The sequence below is a fragment of the Sporothrix brasiliensis genome, assembly GCF_000820605.1.
Source record: "Sporothrix brasiliensis 5110 chromosome Unknown Cont16, whole genome shotgun sequence".
Lineage (NCBI taxonomy): Eukaryota > Fungi > Ascomycota > Sordariomycetes > Ophiostomatales > Ophiostomataceae > Sporothrix > Sporothrix brasiliensis.
In genome coordinates this window covers 1,276,288-1,295,080 of record NW_024467135.1, presented here as the reverse complement: position 1 = coordinate 1,295,080, position 18,793 = coordinate 1,276,288, and the positions used below count along the sequence as shown (strand labels likewise).

General features: G+C 58.4%; 7 protein-coding genes across 7 annotated transcripts; 4 read left to right on the top strand and 3 right to left on the bottom strand.

The window, feature by feature from the left end:
- Positions 1 to 291: 291 nt before the first annotated feature.
- Positions 292 to 1,194, top strand: SPBR_04376 (uncharacterized protein; the record flags this gene model as incomplete). Its single annotated transcript, XM_040762659.1, has 1 exon — positions 292 to 1,194. One exon carries the CDS (start codon positions 292 to 294, stop codon positions 1,192 to 1,194), a length of 903 nt encoding a protein of 300 aa, XP_040621654.1.
- Positions 1,195 to 1,535: 341 nt separating this feature from the next.
- Positions 1,536 to 2,430, bottom strand: SPBR_04378 (xanthine phosphoribosyltransferase 1; the record flags this gene model as incomplete). Its single annotated transcript, XM_040762661.1, has 2 exons — positions 1,536 to 2,135; positions 2,398 to 2,430. 2 exons carry the CDS (start codon positions 2,428 to 2,430, stop codon positions 1,536 to 1,538), a joined length of 633 nt encoding a protein of 210 aa, XP_040621653.1.
- Positions 2,431 to 3,762: 1,332 nt separating this feature from the next.
- SPBR_04359 (uncharacterized protein) lies at positions 3,763 to 4,716 on the top strand (the record flags this gene model as incomplete). The annotated part of the gene is made up of 1 exon (XM_040762642.1): positions 3,763 to 4,716. The coding sequence occupies one exon, from the start codon at positions 3,763 to 3,765 to the stop codon at positions 4,714 to 4,716; it is 954 nt and encodes a 317-aa protein (XP_040621652.1).
- A 2,440-nt stretch (positions 4,717 to 7,156) lies between these two features.
- Positions 7,157 to 11,012, top strand: SPBR_04047 (uncharacterized protein; the record flags this gene model as incomplete). Its single annotated transcript, XM_040762331.1, has 2 exons — positions 7,157 to 9,202; positions 9,273 to 11,012. The coding sequence occupies 2 exons, from the start codon at positions 7,157 to 7,159 to the stop codon at positions 11,010 to 11,012; spliced, it is 3,786 nt and encodes a 1,261-aa protein (XP_040621651.1).
- An 829-nt stretch (positions 11,013 to 11,841) lies between these two features.
- On the top strand, positions 11,842 to 13,254 carry SPBR_04249 (uncharacterized protein; the record flags this gene model as incomplete). Its single annotated transcript, XM_040762532.1, has 1 exon — positions 11,842 to 13,254. The coding sequence occupies one exon, from the start codon at positions 11,842 to 11,844 to the stop codon at positions 13,252 to 13,254; it is 1,413 nt and encodes a 470-aa protein (XP_040621650.1).
- A 159-nt stretch (positions 13,255 to 13,413) lies between these two features.
- Positions 13,414 to 14,760, bottom strand: SPBR_04261 (acetyl-CoA acyltransferase; the record flags this gene model as incomplete). The annotated part of the gene is made up of 1 exon (XM_040762544.1): positions 13,414 to 14,760. The coding sequence occupies one exon, from the start codon at positions 14,758 to 14,760 to the stop codon at positions 13,414 to 13,416; it is 1,347 nt and encodes a 448-aa protein (XP_040621649.1).
- Positions 14,761 to 15,878: 1,118 nt separating this feature from the next.
- SPBR_04113 (FAD-dependent oxidoreductase-like enzyme) lies at positions 15,879 to 18,296 on the bottom strand (the record flags this gene model as incomplete). Its single annotated transcript, XM_040762396.1, has 1 exon — positions 15,879 to 18,296. The coding sequence occupies one exon, from the start codon at positions 18,294 to 18,296 to the stop codon at positions 15,879 to 15,881; it is 2,418 nt and encodes an 805-aa protein (XP_040621648.1).
- Positions 18,297 to 18,793: the final 497 nt, after the last annotated feature.

Sequence of the window (18,793 nt, the reverse complement as noted above, 5' to 3'; positions counted from 1 at the left end):
TTTCGGGCTGGGAAGGCGCAAAGATTTTCTTCGCAGCGCAAATTCCTGCCGGGACCGTCCCACTAGCTCAACCCAAGCACCTAAACATACGCTACCGGCCCGGGCTCGGCCTCGCCTTTCCTCACGAAAACAAAGAAGATAATCGAAACAAATCATGGTCACACAATTACAAAGCTGCGAACCACGAAATCAATGTCTGGTTGAATAGATACAAATCGACAGCAGAGCTGCGTTTTGCCCAGCGCTATAGCGTTCCTTTCTCTTTCCTCCCGTCCATCCACATAGCCCAAAATGAAGCGACTTTTGCCGAGATCACAAGCGACGCTCTGCCAGCGCCCACGACCATTACGAGCGACGACGACGACGTCAGCGGCTTTATCGACAGCCGACGTGCCTACAAATGCGCTGTCCTCCTCCTCACGACGACATGCCCCACCACCGCCGGCCACCGTCGCGCCCACATTCGACCAGGCGCAGCCGCGCGGCGGCTACTATGACGTCCTCCTCACAAGCCCGCCACCATATGCCTCTGCCCGGGCCAACATGCCGCCGGTGACGGCCAATCCTACTCCGTCCCAGGCGCCTGCCTCGACCGCGCCCACGTCTGCACCCGCCGGCCAGTGGAAACAGTCGGAAGCGCCGGCCACCGTCGCCGCGCGCAAGGCCGCCGAGCAAAAGGCAGTCAAGGAGCGCGCCGCCCTCGTCTTTGGCTCGCGCTTGGCCGGGCCCATGGAGCGCGCCAACCGGCTGGCCGAGATCCGCAAGCGCAGCACGAAGATTGCGGGCGTGCTCGTGCCGCCCAAGCCGACCGAGCCGGACAACTGCTGCATGAGCGGGTGTGTCAACTGCGTGTGGGACCGGTTCCGGGACGAGATGGAGGAGTGGGCGGCGGCGAGCACCGAGGCCAGTCGACGGCTGCAGGCACAAGAAGGCGGAGTGGCCAAGGCGGCCGGCGGTCCGCCAACGTCCGCGTCACCCGGCCCCGGGGCAGCCAACTACATCAGCATGGACGACGACGGCGGCGGATCGGACACAAACTGGAGCCTAGAAGATGCGGCCAGATCGGCAAGCGCCGCCAACAAAGCAGGGTGGGACGAGGCGCTGTACAAGAACGTGCCGGTCGGCATCCGGGAGTTTATGAAGCAGGAGAAGCGGCTGAAACTCAAGCACATGAACGAAGGCACGGTGGGTTGAGAGCGCACTCGGGAGCAGGATCTGCGTTGGATATGCCCTCGACGAGACGGGCGGAGCGTTCACTTTGCTTTCTAGAACATTGTCTACATTGCATTGCATAGCATTTTTCTACCATTTACGAGCACGGTTTTCACACCTTAGGTTTAGAGATGGACGTGGAAGAGACCCAGCACCATCTAGGCAAAAGACCCTATATATTGCAAAACATTAAAACCCTGGCTCAAAAGATACGCGCCTATATGTGCTTTGTACACGACCGCCGTCCAGTGCCTCCCGTCTAACGTGTGCGCGACCACCCCAGTGTAGCCTGCCGAGTCCGCATCGTCTCGCGACCTGCCTGCCTACTGCTGGCTGTTGGCCAGCGCCTGCCTCGCCAACTCGTCGTGCTCGTCAATGTCAATCGCCTCCCACGGGTAGCAGATCCACTCGTCGCCCACCGTCCGCGCCGCCATGTACCGGCCCTCGCTCATCATGTCCGCCGGCAGCGTGCCCTTCTTGGTCTTGTTCTTGTTGTGCAGCACAAACACCGAAAAGTGCGTCGGCGCCGCGTCGGCCCCAATCTTTTGGCGCGCCAGCTCCACGTCCTTCTCCAGCTCCTTGACCGCGTACTCGAGCGTCGTGCGCGTGTCGTCGACCTCGTCGACAATCAGAATGTTCTTGCCGACGAGGTTGCTCATCTCGCCGAGGCTCGACAGATCCAGCCACTGCGTGCGGGTCACCTTGGTGCCGGGCTCCTCCTCGACGGCGGTGGCGTCCGTCGACAGCGACTCGTAGAGGGACAGGCCGATGGCCTGGATGGGGATGTTGGGCGAGCCGGGCTTCTTGAGGAACGAGCGCAGGATGCGCGCCGGCACGTAGCCGCCGCCGCCGATGGCGATCATGAGCTGTGGCTGGAACTTGTCGAGGATGGCCGGCGCAGCCTCCTGGCAGAGCTTGTGGACCTGGGGCGGCAGTGTTAGTCGGCTGCTGTACGAGCAGGGACGAGCCACGGAGTGCATGAGTCACAACATGCATGCGCTGCCGCGGAGCGTCGGGCACCAGACGATGCGCCGATGGCGATGCTGCCTGTGTGACACAACGGCAGGCGGCAGAAGCAAGCGGCCAGCACAAAAGACAAACAAACGAGCAGACATATCGTGTCTTGTGCCCGGATCGCTGTGCGCAATCTTTTGGAGACAGGTTAGACGGCGCAGCTATTCTTACCTCATTGTACGTCACGTAGACTTTGTTCACCATCTTGGCGGCTGTTGTGGAGGATGTCAGGATAGGAGACGAGGTCGGGATAGCGAGACGAAGAGTGAGTATACACGGAGTCGGACGAAGAAGAAATTCGAGATGATCTTATCGTCGTCGTCGTCGCCCTTTCGTTTTTTCCCCTCCAGCTAGTTTTGTGACTGCTAAACTTTTTTTTTTTTGGACCGGACCCGCGTGCCTGCCTTCGCGCGCCGAGAAGGAAAAGGCAACCCCACTAAAAGAAGCCTAAAAAGTTTCTGAGGGGCAACAACCCGCGACGAACGTTTAAACGGGAAGGAGCAAACGAGGCGACAAAAGCATGTGGAGGTCGCCTCAGTTCTGTGCACTTTCACCACAAATTCTCTCAAACGTGACTTGTCACGGGACTTCAACACACATGTCTGCAGTAGACTTGTGAGAATTTCATTTTCAAGATCAAACGTGGCTGTCCTGGTCGTGCATCAAATTGAGACTTCTGTAAAGAGTAAACGAAATATGGCAGTTTATTCTGGTATTTTTTGTATTATTTAGAAAAGTTATAAAGACCGTGCTGCAGTGGAGGAAACGCAGCATCGCCCGTTGACAGCATCTACTTTGACAGGATGCAGGAGAGTCTTGCTAGCAGATGCCTTTTGCATTAATGTACTCGTGGCAGTTGAGAAAGTATGGTGGGAACAAAAGGCTACAGAGACTGGAACTGTTGGTGTGAAAAGGGACTGTACAGACGAACGTACTTTATAATGAAATACTTCACAGTGAAAACTTGTACCGACACGCCTTGAAATGCAGTTGAATCTGTCCCGACCATCCTCAGACTAACATGGCTGTAGCAAGCTACCCAATTAGCCGTCGTCTACCACCACAAAGACCAAGTACACTGAAAGTCTTGTCATGGGGTCTCCCGCGGGTAGTGTTAGTTGTTACTCAGATATGTCGCCACGAGTTGGATGTCACAGTTACGGCCTGCATAGTTATGCATATGCCTGCCAACACTACAAGAATACTTTAGCTCCCAAAATACCAATAGGAACTATACCTGTGGACGTGTGTCATCGTCGATTCATTACACATTACCATGTGGGAGGAGTAAAGGACAGAGAGGAGAATAAAAAGGGAAGATATCTGTTTCCTTTTTCGCACCGTAATCGTTTGCCTGCATTCTTCTTTCCGTCTCCTTCGTTCTTCCGTCTTTGCTTCCACTGTTTATTCTCTTTTGCATTGTGTTCTCTTATTTGATTTCTGTTGATATCAGCCGCATTCGTTGAATACTGTCCATTCCTTTCCACAGTCAATCTCGCCACACCACCCGCCAAGATGCTTTATCCAAACACCAGGATGATACGTCAAAAGAAGTCGATTGCCTTCTGGGGCTTCATTGCTGTGTCCTTTCTCATGTTTTTCTATTCTCTTCCCTACATCAACGTCGGAGACAAATCCATTGCGGAGCTGGCCTCGGCAAATATGCCCGTCCAGAACATCCACGCATTTCCTGACGCGGCCGCTTTTCCGGAAGGTCTCCCGCCCTTGATGGATGAAGACACCCCGATGCCAGCCAACATTCCCCCATATATTGAGGAGGATATTGGCACGGAGGCTTTTGGAGCCACTCTAGAGAATGGCAACGTCGATACAACTACTCCCTTCGAGGTCTACCCGGGCACCGACTCGTTCAAGGACCCCACTGCCGACGCCGTCGACAGCACCCGCACCGCCGTCGAGCAGCTCATGGAAGACATGGACCGCAACCACGCCACCCTCGAGCACGAGGTCCTCGGCCTCGGCCACAATGCAGTCCAGTCGGCCAGTGCGGGCGACGGAAGCAGCCGTGGATCGACCACGGACGACGGCGGCCCCCTCACCCACACCGACATTGTCGAGGCCCATGCTTTGTGGAATCAGCTCAACCAGATGTACGAGAACATCAAGGGCGCCGCTACCGATATGAAGGGGTTCCTCTCGCGGATCAGTGGCACGGCGGGCGATGCGGCCTCCAGGAACGCGGCCGAGCTGCTGGCGGCGGCCAAGGCTGCCGACAACGGCGGTGACATCCACAAGATCAACCTGGCCTACACGACGAAGCGCAGCGTGGACGAGGGCAATGCCAAAGTGTCCAAGAAGCTAGAGATGCGCGAGAAGCTGCGCCGGTACAACGATGTGCCGTACTGGAAGCTGGAAAATGCCAAGCACCGCGGCGACCCTGTGCCGTACATGAAGGATACGACCACCTTCGGCAACAACGTATACAAAAAGGCCAGCGACATGTGGCGCGGTCTTTATATATACTTTTAAAGAACGACGGGGCATTTATTAACGGGGAGGCATGTGAATTGGCGTTACGAATGGTTTAAGGAGTACTAGTTAGACAACTGGTAGATTTAACTGGAAGTCTTGACGTCCCTTATTTCACAATAGGCTGCGATGGATCTTATGAGCCTTTTTTTTGGTCAATGGTAATTTACATCCCTTTCTTGTGACCGGCTTCCATTTCCTTCCATGTCCTCTTCTGGTTGACATCTCTCGTGGTTGTTTTCACCCAGTCTTTTTCCGCTACACTGTCACTTTCCTCCTTGGTAAACAATTTTCCGTGACTCTTTTTTTATGTCTAGGATCCTTTTGGCGTTGTAGGGCATTTGGTTTTAACACGGACGTGTTTTGAACATTCTGTTTATTATTTCTTCCTGTCTTTAAATAATATTCAATATTTTAATCAATATTTTGTCACAAAATATGAGATAATACATTAGTATGAAGTACGACATAAGTTGAATTATTTCCTATCCGAGGATAGTATGGAGTATTTTCTTCCATTAATCCCCTATACCTACTGCACTGCAATATTCAATTTTGTTTCGTATTTACTTGCATCCTTGCTTGTCTTTTTGTTTTCGTTACTGTTCGTATCGTGAATCCAATACGTCCTTTCTCCACCTTACACTGCATAACTGAGGCCACCACCAGACAGTACTGCACCCCGCAACCTAGCTGTCTTACCAGCGTTCGACACGCCTGTCTTTAATTCACCGTCTCTGGCGCCTCTGTTGCCGAGTCAGATCCTCCGTGCACAGTGCGCTTTGACTGCTTGTGCACTGCTCTTTGTTTTATGTCCTGAACTGGCTTTGTGCAGAATCAAGATGTGCGGACACAGTTTGCCGTGGCTTTTTGGCGTACTTTGGAGATCTGCGGAAGCAAGGGGATCTGTTGTGCATCGTACTCCGTATTACTCCTTTTTTGCTTTTTCCTCGCCCTCTTCTTTCAGCCTAGCGGTGGGCACGACTCGGCTCGCTGCCGTACTATTCTTTCCCCCTTTGGGTATCCGGGCGGTTTCGCCGTCTTGATGCCCCTTGCTTCCTTGTCACTGCCGAAAGTGTTTCGAAACATGACTTTTACGGCCGGTTTTGAGCCACTGGTACTCCCAATTACATAGCCTTACAGCGCAAATGGGAAGCCCCCGTTACAGCGTTTTGCCAGCCAAACTCGCAGCGCCTTCTCAATGTCAACAAACGCTCAGAGTCACCAGCAATATCACGCGCAGTGTAAGTTACACGTAGGTATTCGTTTGCCCCTTTTAAAAAGTCATTTCGGCCACAGCAGATCGATTGTTCTCCGCAACCAAATAACAAAGAGTCAAAAGATGAAAAAGTCACAAATGGAGAGTATCTTCCTCTTCCCCCTGAAAGTATCTCCTGATATGCCCCACAGAGTCCTAATCTGTGCCCGCATTGTCGTTCAGGAGCCGTTGAGTTTGGATTGGACGGGACGGCGTTAGTGTTGTTCTTTAGAGCACCCAAGGCCTAAAACTTACAGGCTACTCCAAATTCAGTGTAGCGTGCAGCCTACTGTAGCTTCCTGGGTGGGGTCTTAGGGGAAAATAAGAGACAAAAAAGCTACGTTTTGTTGATGGGGCAATCCGTTGTTTGTTTTGGTGATGGTTCGCTCTTTCCAATTGGTCTTCGGATTCTGCCGCACGACACTGACTCAAGCACAGAGAAGGTGCGATGAACCACGACGACATCGCTGCACGTCGCACCCCACTGGTTGTCATTTGAAGCCTTTTGTGCCCTTCGCGCCTTCTCTCCCGAACTTTGACCACGACGTTCCTTCCTATACGCGCTTTCCCCCTTTCCCGCTTCCCCTTTTCTCTTCTGGTGATACCGTTACCTCGAGCCTTTATATCGGCACCCGCACCAAATTTCCTTTATCTCGGCTTTTCTATGTTCACTTCGTCCAGTTCGCCATCCCCTCGTCTCACCGTCTTGTCTTCGCCCCCCCGGCCGCCCCCCTTGTCATGTCCGTTCTGTGCAACGGTAATTTCTGCACTGACCCCTGAACGACTAACGCTGGCCTGGCCGTGAGCTCCTGTCGATCTTTATCCGATTTCTTTTGTCTTTTCTTATTTTCCTCTACTCGACGTGTGCGGTTGAATTGGCGAGGAACACCACTGCCAGCGTCGACACAAACAGCCAACTCCACGATACCTTCATCTTTGGCCGCTGCAAGGTTCTGTGGCTAGCACTCACGCACACGCTGCAAAACAACCCTACCAACATCTGCCCTGCTCCCCACACAGCCCTGCGCGCCAAAGCTCAGCATCCGTGCGGACTTTATCGGCCAACAAGCTTTATGACCAGTTTCTTTTCTGTGCTCGCGCCTGCGGTCAACGGCCTACATTTGTGACCTCGTCACAAGACCTCTCGGCCCAATATCTCAACGTTCCGACACCACCGATACAATGGCCGACCGAACGCAAATACCGCGCCCTAGCGGCTTGCCACGACCTACCTCCCGACTCCCTCTCTACTCGTCCTCCACAAATGCAAATGCCTCGTCTGCAACAGGAACGGCACCGGCCGCATCGTCGCATCCCGCACGACCCATGCCTCTCCGTGCCAAGCCGTCGCGGGAAAGCCTCTCCGGAGGAGACTTGCGCAACCCGAAGCTGCGCTCCATGCCGTCACAAGACCGCCTCGGCGGCCTCTCGCCATCCTCCTCGAACTCGAGCCTCTCAGTAGCCAAAAACGCCATTCGCAACGCGTCACCGCGCACGCGCGCCGTCTCTGGGGAGTTTGCAAAAGCAGCGCCTCCTCGCAAGACACGAGCCAGCATGGGCGCACCCCCATTACCCTCGTCTCGGCTAGCCGATGACAGCAATACATTCAATCGACCTGGCACGGCCGGCACCCTGTCACGGCGAATATCTGCACAGCACTTGCCTAGCCGGTCCGCACAACACACCCCGACAGTGTCACAGTACTCGACGAGTCCAGATGAAGATGTTTTGGCAGAGGACCACATTGTGGGCGCTACGGAGCTGGAATCGCTTGGGGCGCGTCCTTCTAGAGCACGGCTGTCTCTTGCTGAGCGGACCATGGAGACGCTGGCACAGATCCCCAGCTCACCTGCCGTCAAGGGAAAGACGACTGCATTCTACGACCCAGAGGCGGCACGAATCCCGCAGCGTCCTGGTAGTCGCACGGGCTCGCGCGCTGGTTCTCGGCCAGGGTCCAGTTACCGGTCAGACAGCTCGACCCGGTCGGGTTCTCGGCCACCGAGCCGCTCACGCTCGAGTTCCGGCAACGACGACACCGCCCCTAACGTCCGTTCGTCAGTCAACTCATTCCGAACTGCCGTTCCGTCGTCGTTTGTTCCCATAGATGAAGTCGCAACCCCCGGCCGTCCCACAGCAACGCGGACTCTGCGTGGTCGTGCCTCAATCGGTCCTGGCGTGGCACCCAGTCAAAAGTATGGCGCTCTGAATAGCTTACGAGAGCAGGCAGAGGCACCCTCATTCTTGCCGCCAAGGTCCCGCACACCGAATCCCGAAAAGTCGTCTGCTGCTCCACCAGATACCCCATCGGCATTCTCGTCCCGTACCGCTACTGCGCCAGGCAGGTTTGCGTCCAAGACCGTTGCTGCCAGGCCACTAAAGTCGCGTGCGTCTGTGAGCGGCCTTATTCGCAAGCCGTCTATGAATAGTATGGATGGGTCAACATCTTCTACTGTTGTCGCCTCACCCGTTACAATGCGGAAAAGCTCCATGGCATCGCGTGCATCGTCCACGTCTTATGAAGACACCGGAGCATCCAATGCATCCAATGCGTCAACGGTATCAACGGCTCCGAGCATCGGTTCAGCCGAGCTGACGGGCCAAAACCCTGCCAGCAACAGCAGAAAATCGTCCGCAGCGTTGCGGGAGCAGATTGCCAGGGCGAAGGCAGCCAAGCGCGTGGCTTCGCAGAACGTGGGTGAAAAAACACGCGAATCCCCCGCATCGCCACTGAGCACGCCGGCTGCGTCCTTCTCTAGCTTGGGTGACAGCGCGTTTGATGCGGAGCCGGTCGTGCCCACGGACACAACGTTTGATTTTGGTCTCAACTTGGATCCTTTCAACCGAAACCAAAATGGCGAGACGCCGGCCAAGGTGGTTCTGGCTCGCGTGAATGCCGCGCGGACAAGCGGTCGCCTCAACATCGCCGCCCTGAACCTACGCGAAATCCCGGCCGAAGTCATGGGCATGTATGATGCGGATGCCTTGGGCACGTACGATGGATCCTGGGCTGAGACGGTCGATCTGACGCGCTTTGTGGCTGCCGACAACGAGATCGAGATGATTGACGAATCGGTCTTCCCCGACCAGTCTCTCGAAGAATTGGCGGAGATGGAGGACAGCAAGGGCAACATCTTTGGTGGGCTCGAGACGCTGGACCTGCATGGTAACATGTTGATTAGTCTGCCGATGGGCCTCCGGAGGCTCCCAGTTTTAACGTCTCTTAACCTGGTAAGTGATTACGACATCCAACATGACTAGGTGGTAAAAACTATGTGGCGGTTTACTAACACACCTTCAGTCGCAAAACCGAATCACGAATAACGCTCTCGAGGTGATCTCCCAAATCACATCGTTGCGCGACCTGAAGCTGGGCGGAAATCTGTTCTACGGACCACTTGACCCGTCGTTCGCGAAGCTGGAGAATCTAGAGATCGCCGACCTTCACGGGAACAACATCTCGGCTCTGCCGCTGACGCTCAGCAACATGACTAAGCTGCGCATTCTGAACATCAGCGAGAACAACTTTGAGAGCCTGGTGTTTGAGCCGTTGTCCAAGCTGCCACTGGTGGAGCTGAACGTGCGGAAGAACAAGCTCAGTGGTGTCTTGATCGAGGATGCGGTGTCAACGATGCCGCACCTGCAGATCCTGGATGTCACGTCAAACCAGATTACGCATCTCGTATCGACGACGCGCTCGGACGGCGTCGCATTACCAGCGCTTCAGCAACTGCTCGTCTCGATGAACCGTCTGCAGATGCTGCCCGACATGACCAACTGGACAGCTCTCATGACCCTGATTGGTGAGGAGAACAGCATCAACAGCATCCCCGACGGCTTCACGAGCCTCCGCCACCTCCGCCATGCCGACTTCTCAAGCAACGACATCCGCACCATCCCACCCGAGGTCGGTCGCATGGACAACCTTGCCATGCTGCGGTTGAGCGGCAACCCCCTGCGGGACAAGAAATTCTGCACGGCAGACACCGACGACATCAAGGAGACGCTGGCCGCGCGGCTGGAGCCAGAGCCCGACATGGGCCTGGGCCCCGGCGAGGAGGGGTTCATCCTGAACCCGCAGTCCGACGTGACGCAGAACGAGATGAACGACGAGCTGCGTGATGCAGTGACGGAGCTGTCGACCAAGACGGGCGCACACGGCCCCCAGCGCAGGCGCAGACTGAGCGGCGCCTCTGCTGGAGAACGTGGCGATGACGACCGCGATGACAGCCGGTCGGACGACGAATTTGCGACTCCCCCGACGTCTCTGCCCCACTCACCCGCACGCTCGCGCTCACAGACCGTCTCCAACCAGCTTTGGGCCGTCAAGAAGGGCGGCGTCCTTGATCGTTCCGAGACAGAGGCATCCTCGCTTCATCCGGTGATCTCGTCGCGTGTTGCTCAGGAGCATACCATCTACGAGATCTACTTGCAGAAGAACTTGTTCACGGCGCTCCCCGACGCGCTGTCCTTCTTTGCGGCCACGCTCACGACGCTGTCGCTGTCCAAGAACCAGCTCAAGGGCGAGGCGTACTTTGGTGACGCGGCGGCGAGCGACGGCCTCGAGCTGCCCGTGCTCAAGGAGCTGAACCTGTCGTGTAACCACATTACGAGCCTGGACCCCTTGGTCAAGTGCCTCCGTGCGCCCCGTCTGCAAAAGCTGGACGTCAGCATGAACCGTGTGTCGTCGCTGCCGGCCGACACGCGGCTGCGGGACGCCTTCCCGGCCCTGACGGTGCTGCTGGCGGGCAACAACCACCTGGCCGAGCTGCACCCGGAGAGCATCAAGGGGATGCTGATTGTGGACGTCAGCAACAACGACATTGAGCACCTGAACCCGCGCATCGGCCTGCTGGGCGGCGAGGGCGGCCTGCAGCGGTTCGAGGTGCTGGGCAACCGGTTCCGCGTCCCGCGGTTTAATGTGATTGAGCGGGGCACAGAGGCAACGCTGCGGTGGCTGCGCGGTCGCGTGCCGGTGGCCGAGATGGGTGCTTGGCGCGAAGCCAACCGCAACGGCGATGCTGACGACGATGTTGATTGATGTTTGGACGAGGCTGTTTTTCTGTTTCTGCCATCGTTCTAGCCAGCGTAGCCGGCGTTGAGATGTCTGAATTTTCCTGTAATTTTTTGGAAGGTTTTGCTGGATTTTCACATCTACCTATTTATTGCGTTCATGCACATTTCATTCAAACACTATGTGTGAAGCGATATTTTATAAGATTAATGATATTTTTTGTGTATGGTACTTTCTGGGTAGAAAAAAGACAGGTAATGTGAAAACATTAGTGAGTGTGGAAACAAACAAGAATGTCACGAAATGCCACAAAAGAACAAAACGAGTCGGTGGCGACAACAAATGATATGGAGGAAATACGAGTATCCCTACGTCATTTTTGACACATAATAAGATTCGCATTCTAATTTGTTCCATACCTAAGGTAAGGACACCTGACAGACGATGACCACGACATGGCGAAGAAAAAAACATTGGAACTTTATCTGTTAGCGTGGTACCACGACCCGCAAACCCACATACAAATGGTACTTCCATCGTCGTGTAAGTCAACGAACATCACCCAACGATGGCTATATATCAGTCTTGTCAGCGTTCAGCACATTGCTGTTTGCTGAGAAAGTCCGTTTTCTTTACGCATATTTAAATGTGGTTTTGGCTCTGCTTCGTCATGTCGCACGTCTCTTCCTCTTCGTCTTCACTTTGCCTCTTCCTCGCAGAGATCGTGCCATCGCTTCGGTTCGCATCCAAGACGTCTACCACAATCGCGAGACTTCTCTGCTCGCTCGGTTTTATGCATTCCCTGATCGCCAGATCTAATCTACTATACGGAACACGCACACACAACGCCGTCAAAATGGCCTTCTTCGCCGGAACAGCGGGCTTCCCAGAGAGGCTCCCCAACCTGGCCAACCCAGCCGAGCGGCGGCCGCCACCGCCCAACGACGGCAGTGAGAGCTGGCACGCGCACTTGCAGCTGCACTTTACCCAAATCTTCCACGACATGGACTCGCGGGAGCTGTTTACGCACTTTGCCCACCCGCAGTTTTATATCCCTTCGCAAATGGGCGAAGACGACGAAAGCGAGGACGGAGAGGACGGAGAGGACGGAGAGGACGGAGAGACGATCGAAGACCTAGAGGAGGGCGACATGGCAGAGTTGGCAGACTTGGCGCTCGCCTATACCGATGATGACAGCGTGTATGACGAGAATCGCGGATGGACTCCCGAGAGCATGGCCGCCGTCGCAGACGAATACAATGCCGAGACATTTGGTCTGGCCAGCGGGGAGAACGAGGACGAGGACGAGGAGGGCGACGAAGACGACGAGGAGGAACAGGACGACGATGAGGACGACGAAGACGATCGCGACTTATACGACGTGGAGCACGATCACATGCAGCTTGGGTACGGTGACCGCTACCGTTACGACTCCGACGACGCGGAGGAAGAGGAATACAGGGCGGGCCTCAGCCCCCTCGAGCTGGCGCGCTATGAAGTCGAACGTGCCCGTGAGGCCCTGCACGACGCTCTGCTGCTCCAACGCCGCAAGCGGGCCTACTTTGCCCGCCGCCGGTGCGTCCGCATGAAGTACGACAACCAGCCGCAGACCAAGGCCGACGCGCCCTATGCATTTGCGTACGTCTCGACGCTGCACATGGAAGTGTATGTCCGCCTGCTGCGCTTTGCGGACCAGCTGGACGATCCGTCGGTGCCGGTCGCCCCCATTGTGCACGACATGACGCCCTACACGTACGACGAGGAGGCGGAGATGTACGGCGCGTTCTACCAGCCGGCGACGCCCGAGGAGGAGTACGGCCGCTTCGACGCGGAGGATCCCGTTGTCGTCCCGCCGCGCGTCGACGTGCCCGAGTACGGCCCACCACCGGCCTACCTGCCATCGCACGACATGCTGGCGCCGGACATTATGCGCCGTCTCACGTCCCTCGACTTTTTGATGCACAACCACCGCCGTATGCGGCTGCCGCTCACGGACCCGGACGCAGAGTGGTGTGCATTTGACCCGCCTCCTCCGTACGCGAGCAAGTCTGACGACGACGACATGGCCCTGCCGGCATACTACCGCACCGTCGACGAATGCCCCGTCGAGCTGGGCCCGGCCCACGCTTCGATCCGACGCGAGTTTGAGGCGCTGCGGACCCCCGAGCCGTGGACGGTGGATCGGGGTGTGCTGCAGATGCGGCTGGACCTGATGGTGGAGGCGTTTGAACGGTATCACTACGGACCGGATGAAGAAGAGGACGCTTAAGTCGGTGGCACGTTGGGACGATTGTTTCGGATAGGTTCTAGGTTTTGCTAGATCGTGTTCGGTTCATAGACATACGAAATATCATATACCCATTTTCTTTTTCTTATATTCCGCTCATCCGCCAAAATGCAGACGTAGCACCGAGTGGCAGCGCAGAGATTACTCCCGCACAAACAGCGCCGCCATGCCCATGCCCGTCCCTATGCACATGCTGACGACGCCAATCTCGCCGCCGTCCCGCTGCAGGCCGTGCAGCAGCGTCGACACCGTGCGCGCACCCGTCGCGCCCAGCGGGTGGCCCAGCGCAATGGCGCCGCCGTCGGGGTTGACGAGCGCCGCCGGTCGTGCCGCCAATGACTGGCGGTAGTCGGCGTCTGACTCGGCCCACGCCTTCTCGAGACCCAGCGCGCGCACGCAGTACACGGCCTGGCTCGCAAAGGCCTCGTTGATCTCCCAGCGGTGCACGTCGGCGACGGCCAGGCCGTAGCGCTCGAGCAGCGCGGGGATCGCCAGCGCAGGGCCGACGCCCATCTCGTCGGGCCTGCAGCCGACGGTCACAGCGCCGACGAAGCGGCCGATGGGCTGGTTCGACGCATCCATGTCAATGGCCGACCGGCGCGCCAGCAGCACGGCGGCTGCGCCGTCGCTGACCTGCGACGAGTTGCCGGCCGTGCTGGTGCCGCCCTCGGGCACAAACGCCGGCTTTAGCTTGGCCAGCGCCTCGGCCGTCACGTTGGCGCGGATGCCGTCGTCCTGCGTGACCGTGACCTGCTCAACGGGCGCCGGGGGCGCGTCGGCTGGTGCCCCCTTGGGCGGCAGCGGCTGGTACTGCGTGGTGACGGCCACGACCTCGCCGGCGTCGCCCTTTTGTGCAGACGCCACAAAATCGCCTGCCGCCGCCGCCCGCGCCGCCCGCCGGTGGCTCGCCAGCGCCATCGCGTCCTGCTCCGCCCGGCCCACGCCGTACCGCCGGGCCACGTTCTCGCTCGTCAGGCCCATGGGCATGACGCAGTCGCGCGCGTCCTTGTCCGGCGAGTCGCGGAGGGCCGGCCACGCGTCCACGGGGATCGCCCGGCTGCCGTAGTTGCGCGTCATGCTCTCCATGCCCGCGCCGATGCCCACGTCAATGTCGCCCGCCCGGATCTGGTTCGCCACCAGCGCCACCGCCTGCAGACTCGACGCGCACGCCCGGTTCACCGTGTACAGCGTCGTCGCGCGCGTGTCGTAGCCCACGTGGTTGAGCGCCATGCGCGCCGCCTTGCTGCCGCCCAGCTCCGAGAGCACCACGCCCACGCCCACCTCCTGCACGCGCTGGTGCGCCAGGCCGTACCGCTCAGCCGCATGGCGCTTCGTGGCCGCAAGCACCGTGGCCAGCAGCTCTTCCGGGTAGGCGTCCTTGAGAAGGCCGCGGTTGGCTCGGCAGACGGGCGTGCGGACGGCCGACAGCACGACCGTGTCGGTGGGCGTCTTGGTCAGGATGGCGGCGACGCCGCGGGGGACGGTCATTGTGAAGGCGGGACGAGGCGTGTGTGGACGGCAACAATGCCGCCGAAGGAGGGCGAAGCAGTGGGAGAGCTTCGGTTTGCTGTTGTGAGGCTCGTCGGTGGTGAAAGATGACTAATCTGGGGAAGTAGAAGGACGAAGGAAAGTAATGGAGACGGAACGACTGTAAAAACAGATCTCTCGAGAACATCCCCGTTGCATTCATAAAACAATGGAGAGGTCCCGGGATATCTCGAGACAACGAGCCGTTGTCCGTGACTTTTGTAAATATAAGCCGGTTAGGAACTGTCCACTTAGTCGACACGCTCTTTTGGGTGTAGTGTAGGCAGCAAGTACATCTGACAACGCTAAACCTCACCAAAGCGCTGGCACTGGGGACATGGGCTCCACTAAACTGCCACAAAATGCACTAAATGGCTCCAGATTCACTGATCGGGTAGGGGCTTCGGGAACGTCGTCGGGACGCGGGGGAACTCTTTTGGTGGCAACAAAGTGGCAGTGGATGAACACTTATCCCACTGTGGGACTGCCCGCCGAAAGCAACAGGAAGCAGAGACCACTGCCGACGCCCGAGACCCATTTTCGGCAGTGCCACGAAATCGACAAGCGAGAGCCGAAGGAGAGCAGCTTTAGCATCGCATTTCCAGGAATAGGGCACGGGGCATGATTAGAAAAGACAAAAGCAACACGTCGGATTACATTTTGACGAGTCGAGTAAAATCGTTGGAAAGTCGTGGTATTTTGTCATCTAGCTACATATGAGGCAAAGCCAACAGAAAAGAAAGGAAGCAAAACAAAAGGGAGCCGAACCGAAACATCCATTCTCCGTCATGTCGTCTTAAAGTAGACGGAAACCCAACACAATTGGCATAAAGGATGTCACTGTCAGAGAAAGGACCAGAAGGAAGACCAGAATTGCAAAGTCCAAAAGCGTCCAAAACGTCCAAAAACCAATCCAATCATCAGTCAAACACAGCACCAAGATCAAAATTAGTCGTACATTCCCATGCAGCGGAACACAAATGCAAACTGAAAGCAGTCGAACGCAAAATGTAAATGCAAAATGCAAATACAGGATGTCGTAAGATGGAGAGAGGACGCAACGGCAGCACCGCCCAGCATTAATCATATCGAATGCCCAGGCCGACGCGGTCCGGGTCCTGCGCCGCCGACGGGTGCTGGTAGCTCTGGTGGTGGTGGTGGTGGTGGTGGTGCCGGTAGCTGTCGGTCGTGTCCCGCAGCGACGGCACGACGCGCACCTTCTTGGTCGGGCTGGCCTGCGGGTGGGCGCTGCCGTGGCGGTCGTCCCCGAGGCCGTGGTGGTGCTCGTGTTCCGCACCGTGCGCAGACGCGTGCGTCGGATGCTGCGCGCCGCTGAACTTGCGCTTGTCGACCGCGCCCGGGCCGTGGCCGGCCTTGTTGACGCCGCCAAACAGCTTCGCCTGCATTTTGCTGCCGCTACTACCACCAGCAGCCTCTCGTTCTCGGGACGCCTCGCGGGCGGCCGCCACTTCAAAACTCTCGCGCGCATCCCGCCGCAGCATCGCCGACGCCGCCTGGCTCGCCTGGCTCTCAAACACGTGCTCGTCCGCGGCCGTTCCCGAGCTCGACGACGTCGACCGGTCCAGGGGACGCGCGGACCGCGACGTGCCAAACGACGGCGGCGGGAACGACTGCGTCGTCGTCCGTGCCACGCTCTCCAGGGCCTGCCGGGCAATGTCCTCGTTGCCACTCAGCACACGGCCACTGGAGCCACTGGAGCCACCGGGCCCATGGCCAAGCGTATTGCTGTGACTGTGGCTGTGACTGCCATGCGCATCCTCGTCTACCGAAATGGTGCTCTCGCGACTGCGGCGGCCACCTGCAGGTGCGCCGGCAGCGCCTGGGTGGCCAGGCAGGCGGTGTCGTGGGCGTGTCGGGGTCTCGGGGAAGTAGCGGCCGCTGGCGCTCGTCGTGAAGCCCTGGCTGTGGGAATGGCTCACGCTGTGGCTGTGGCCATGGCCCACACCGCCCGACCGCGCCGGCGGCGGCTCCGTCTGCGGCACCAGGTCGACCGACGGCAGCAGACCCGCGTACTCGCCGCCGCGGGGGCGCGACGTCGGTGTGGTCGGCAGCGAGGACAGAGACTGCACATTGCGCACGTGCTTGGCGACATGTCGTGGCGGCGGGCAGTGGCCCGTCAACGGCGTGTTGGGCGCGCTGTTGTTTTCCTGGTTCAGCGCCTGCAGCAGCGCCGCAAACGGTTCGGCGCTGGCGTGGTTGGCGTGGCTGGAGGTGGCGGTCGACGTCGACGTCGACGTCGCCGGTGCGGCCGTGGTCGCGGTGCCGCGCTTGGGGGTCTGGTAGGGTGTGGTCCGCGCGTGGACAGGGGAGCTGTGCGGCTTGGGCGTCATGGCGCCGTGAAACAGACCGCCAGGGCTGCAGAGGAGGTGGAAGTGCTCGCGGTTCTCGCGCAGCCGGTTGAGCAACAGCTCCTTCTCGTCGACAAGCCCGGCCATCTCCTCTTCCTTTTGCTGGATCACCCGCTTGGCCAGCTTCACCCGCTTCTGCAGCAACTCGTTCTCTTCCGCGGCCTCGTCGTACCACGTCTTCAGCTGGCGGTACTTGGCTTCGGACGTCTCCGTGGCGCTGCTCGTGCTCAGGTCGCGGCGTGCCTGGCGCGCCCTGTCCGCCGCGCGCAGAGCCTCGACCTCGCGCCGTGTCATCTCGTGCTCAACGGCTGCGCGCTTGGCGTCTTCGTCGGCCTGCAGCGTCAACAAGTTGTACTGCAGTTTGTGGTGCGCCGTCTCCGTCTTGAGGCGTGTGTGCTCCGCCAAGCTGGCCTGCAGCATGGCGCGGAGCTCGTCGGGGGTCGCATCGGCAATCTGCGCTGGTGTGGGCGGGACGAAATCAGTGGCGCCGCCCAGCAGCGGTGACGAGTTACCCGCAACGGCGGCGGCAGCAGCAGCAGCAGCAACAGCCGCCGCAGCAGACGAAGCAGCGGGGCCCAGGCCGAGAGCGGCGGCCGCTGCAGCGTCACGTCGCGCTTGTGCGACCGAGGTGAGACCGGTACCGGGCGGGGAGGGGATGGCGGAGGACTGGGACACGGCACTGGAGACATGGTTGCCGTTGACGGCGGCGGTCGAGGGGGAGTGGGACGGAGGCTGGCGCCGCGGAAGAGGATGCCGTTGCTGCTGTGCGAGCTCTGCGCGGTGTTGTGACGAGGGAGGCGGCGTGAGAGAGGAGGGAATCATGGAAGGAATAGCAGTCTCGACCTCGACGTCAAGGTTCTCGTCTTCGTGGTCGTTGAGCTCCGTGCGGAACGACTCGTCGGCGTCCATGGGCGACCCGGGGCCTTCAGTGGACAGAATGGTCTCCTGCGATGCGGGGATGACCGTCTCGGCGCCCATGGCCGCGCCCAATGGCGTCGACGGCACCTCGACGGAGTTGTGCGGGACATTGTCCGAGTCCATGTCCATGTCAACAACGGCGTTTGACGCAGCAGCAGCGGCCGCAGCAGGCGTTTGGCCGGACGGAGGCGGTTCTGAATCGGAAGACATTGTGTGTGTATAGAAACGCTGTGCAGGATAGATGTTCTAGCGCTGTTGATAATCAACAACAACCGACTCAGGGCCCGTTTGTCGTTTTTAAGTGTTTTTCGTGCCGGTGATCACGATACTCCGTAAACGGTCGGTGACGTCTGGAATGTGCGCACGGCGAAGAGCGAGACAACAGCGTGCACAGCGTGCGGACAGCGTGCAAGGGAAGCCGCCGAAAGCAGCAAAAGAGCAACAACGACAACCGTCAAACGCCCTCACGCGCGCTGGGATGCAGTCGGCCCAACCCTTTTTTGAACAAAATATCGACCGAACCAAGGCGCTGGCATGCAGCGCCGTTTGAGAGCGGGACGTGTGCGTTTCACGATCAGCAAAGGGCGGCACGCAAGGGAGCGGTGATGAGACGCGGCGCAGAAGACGCTGTACGAGACAGGATGCGGCGGGCGTAGAGTGAGGACCTAAAATGCTGGAGGGTGAAAAGTGAAGCAAAAGAATCGGCC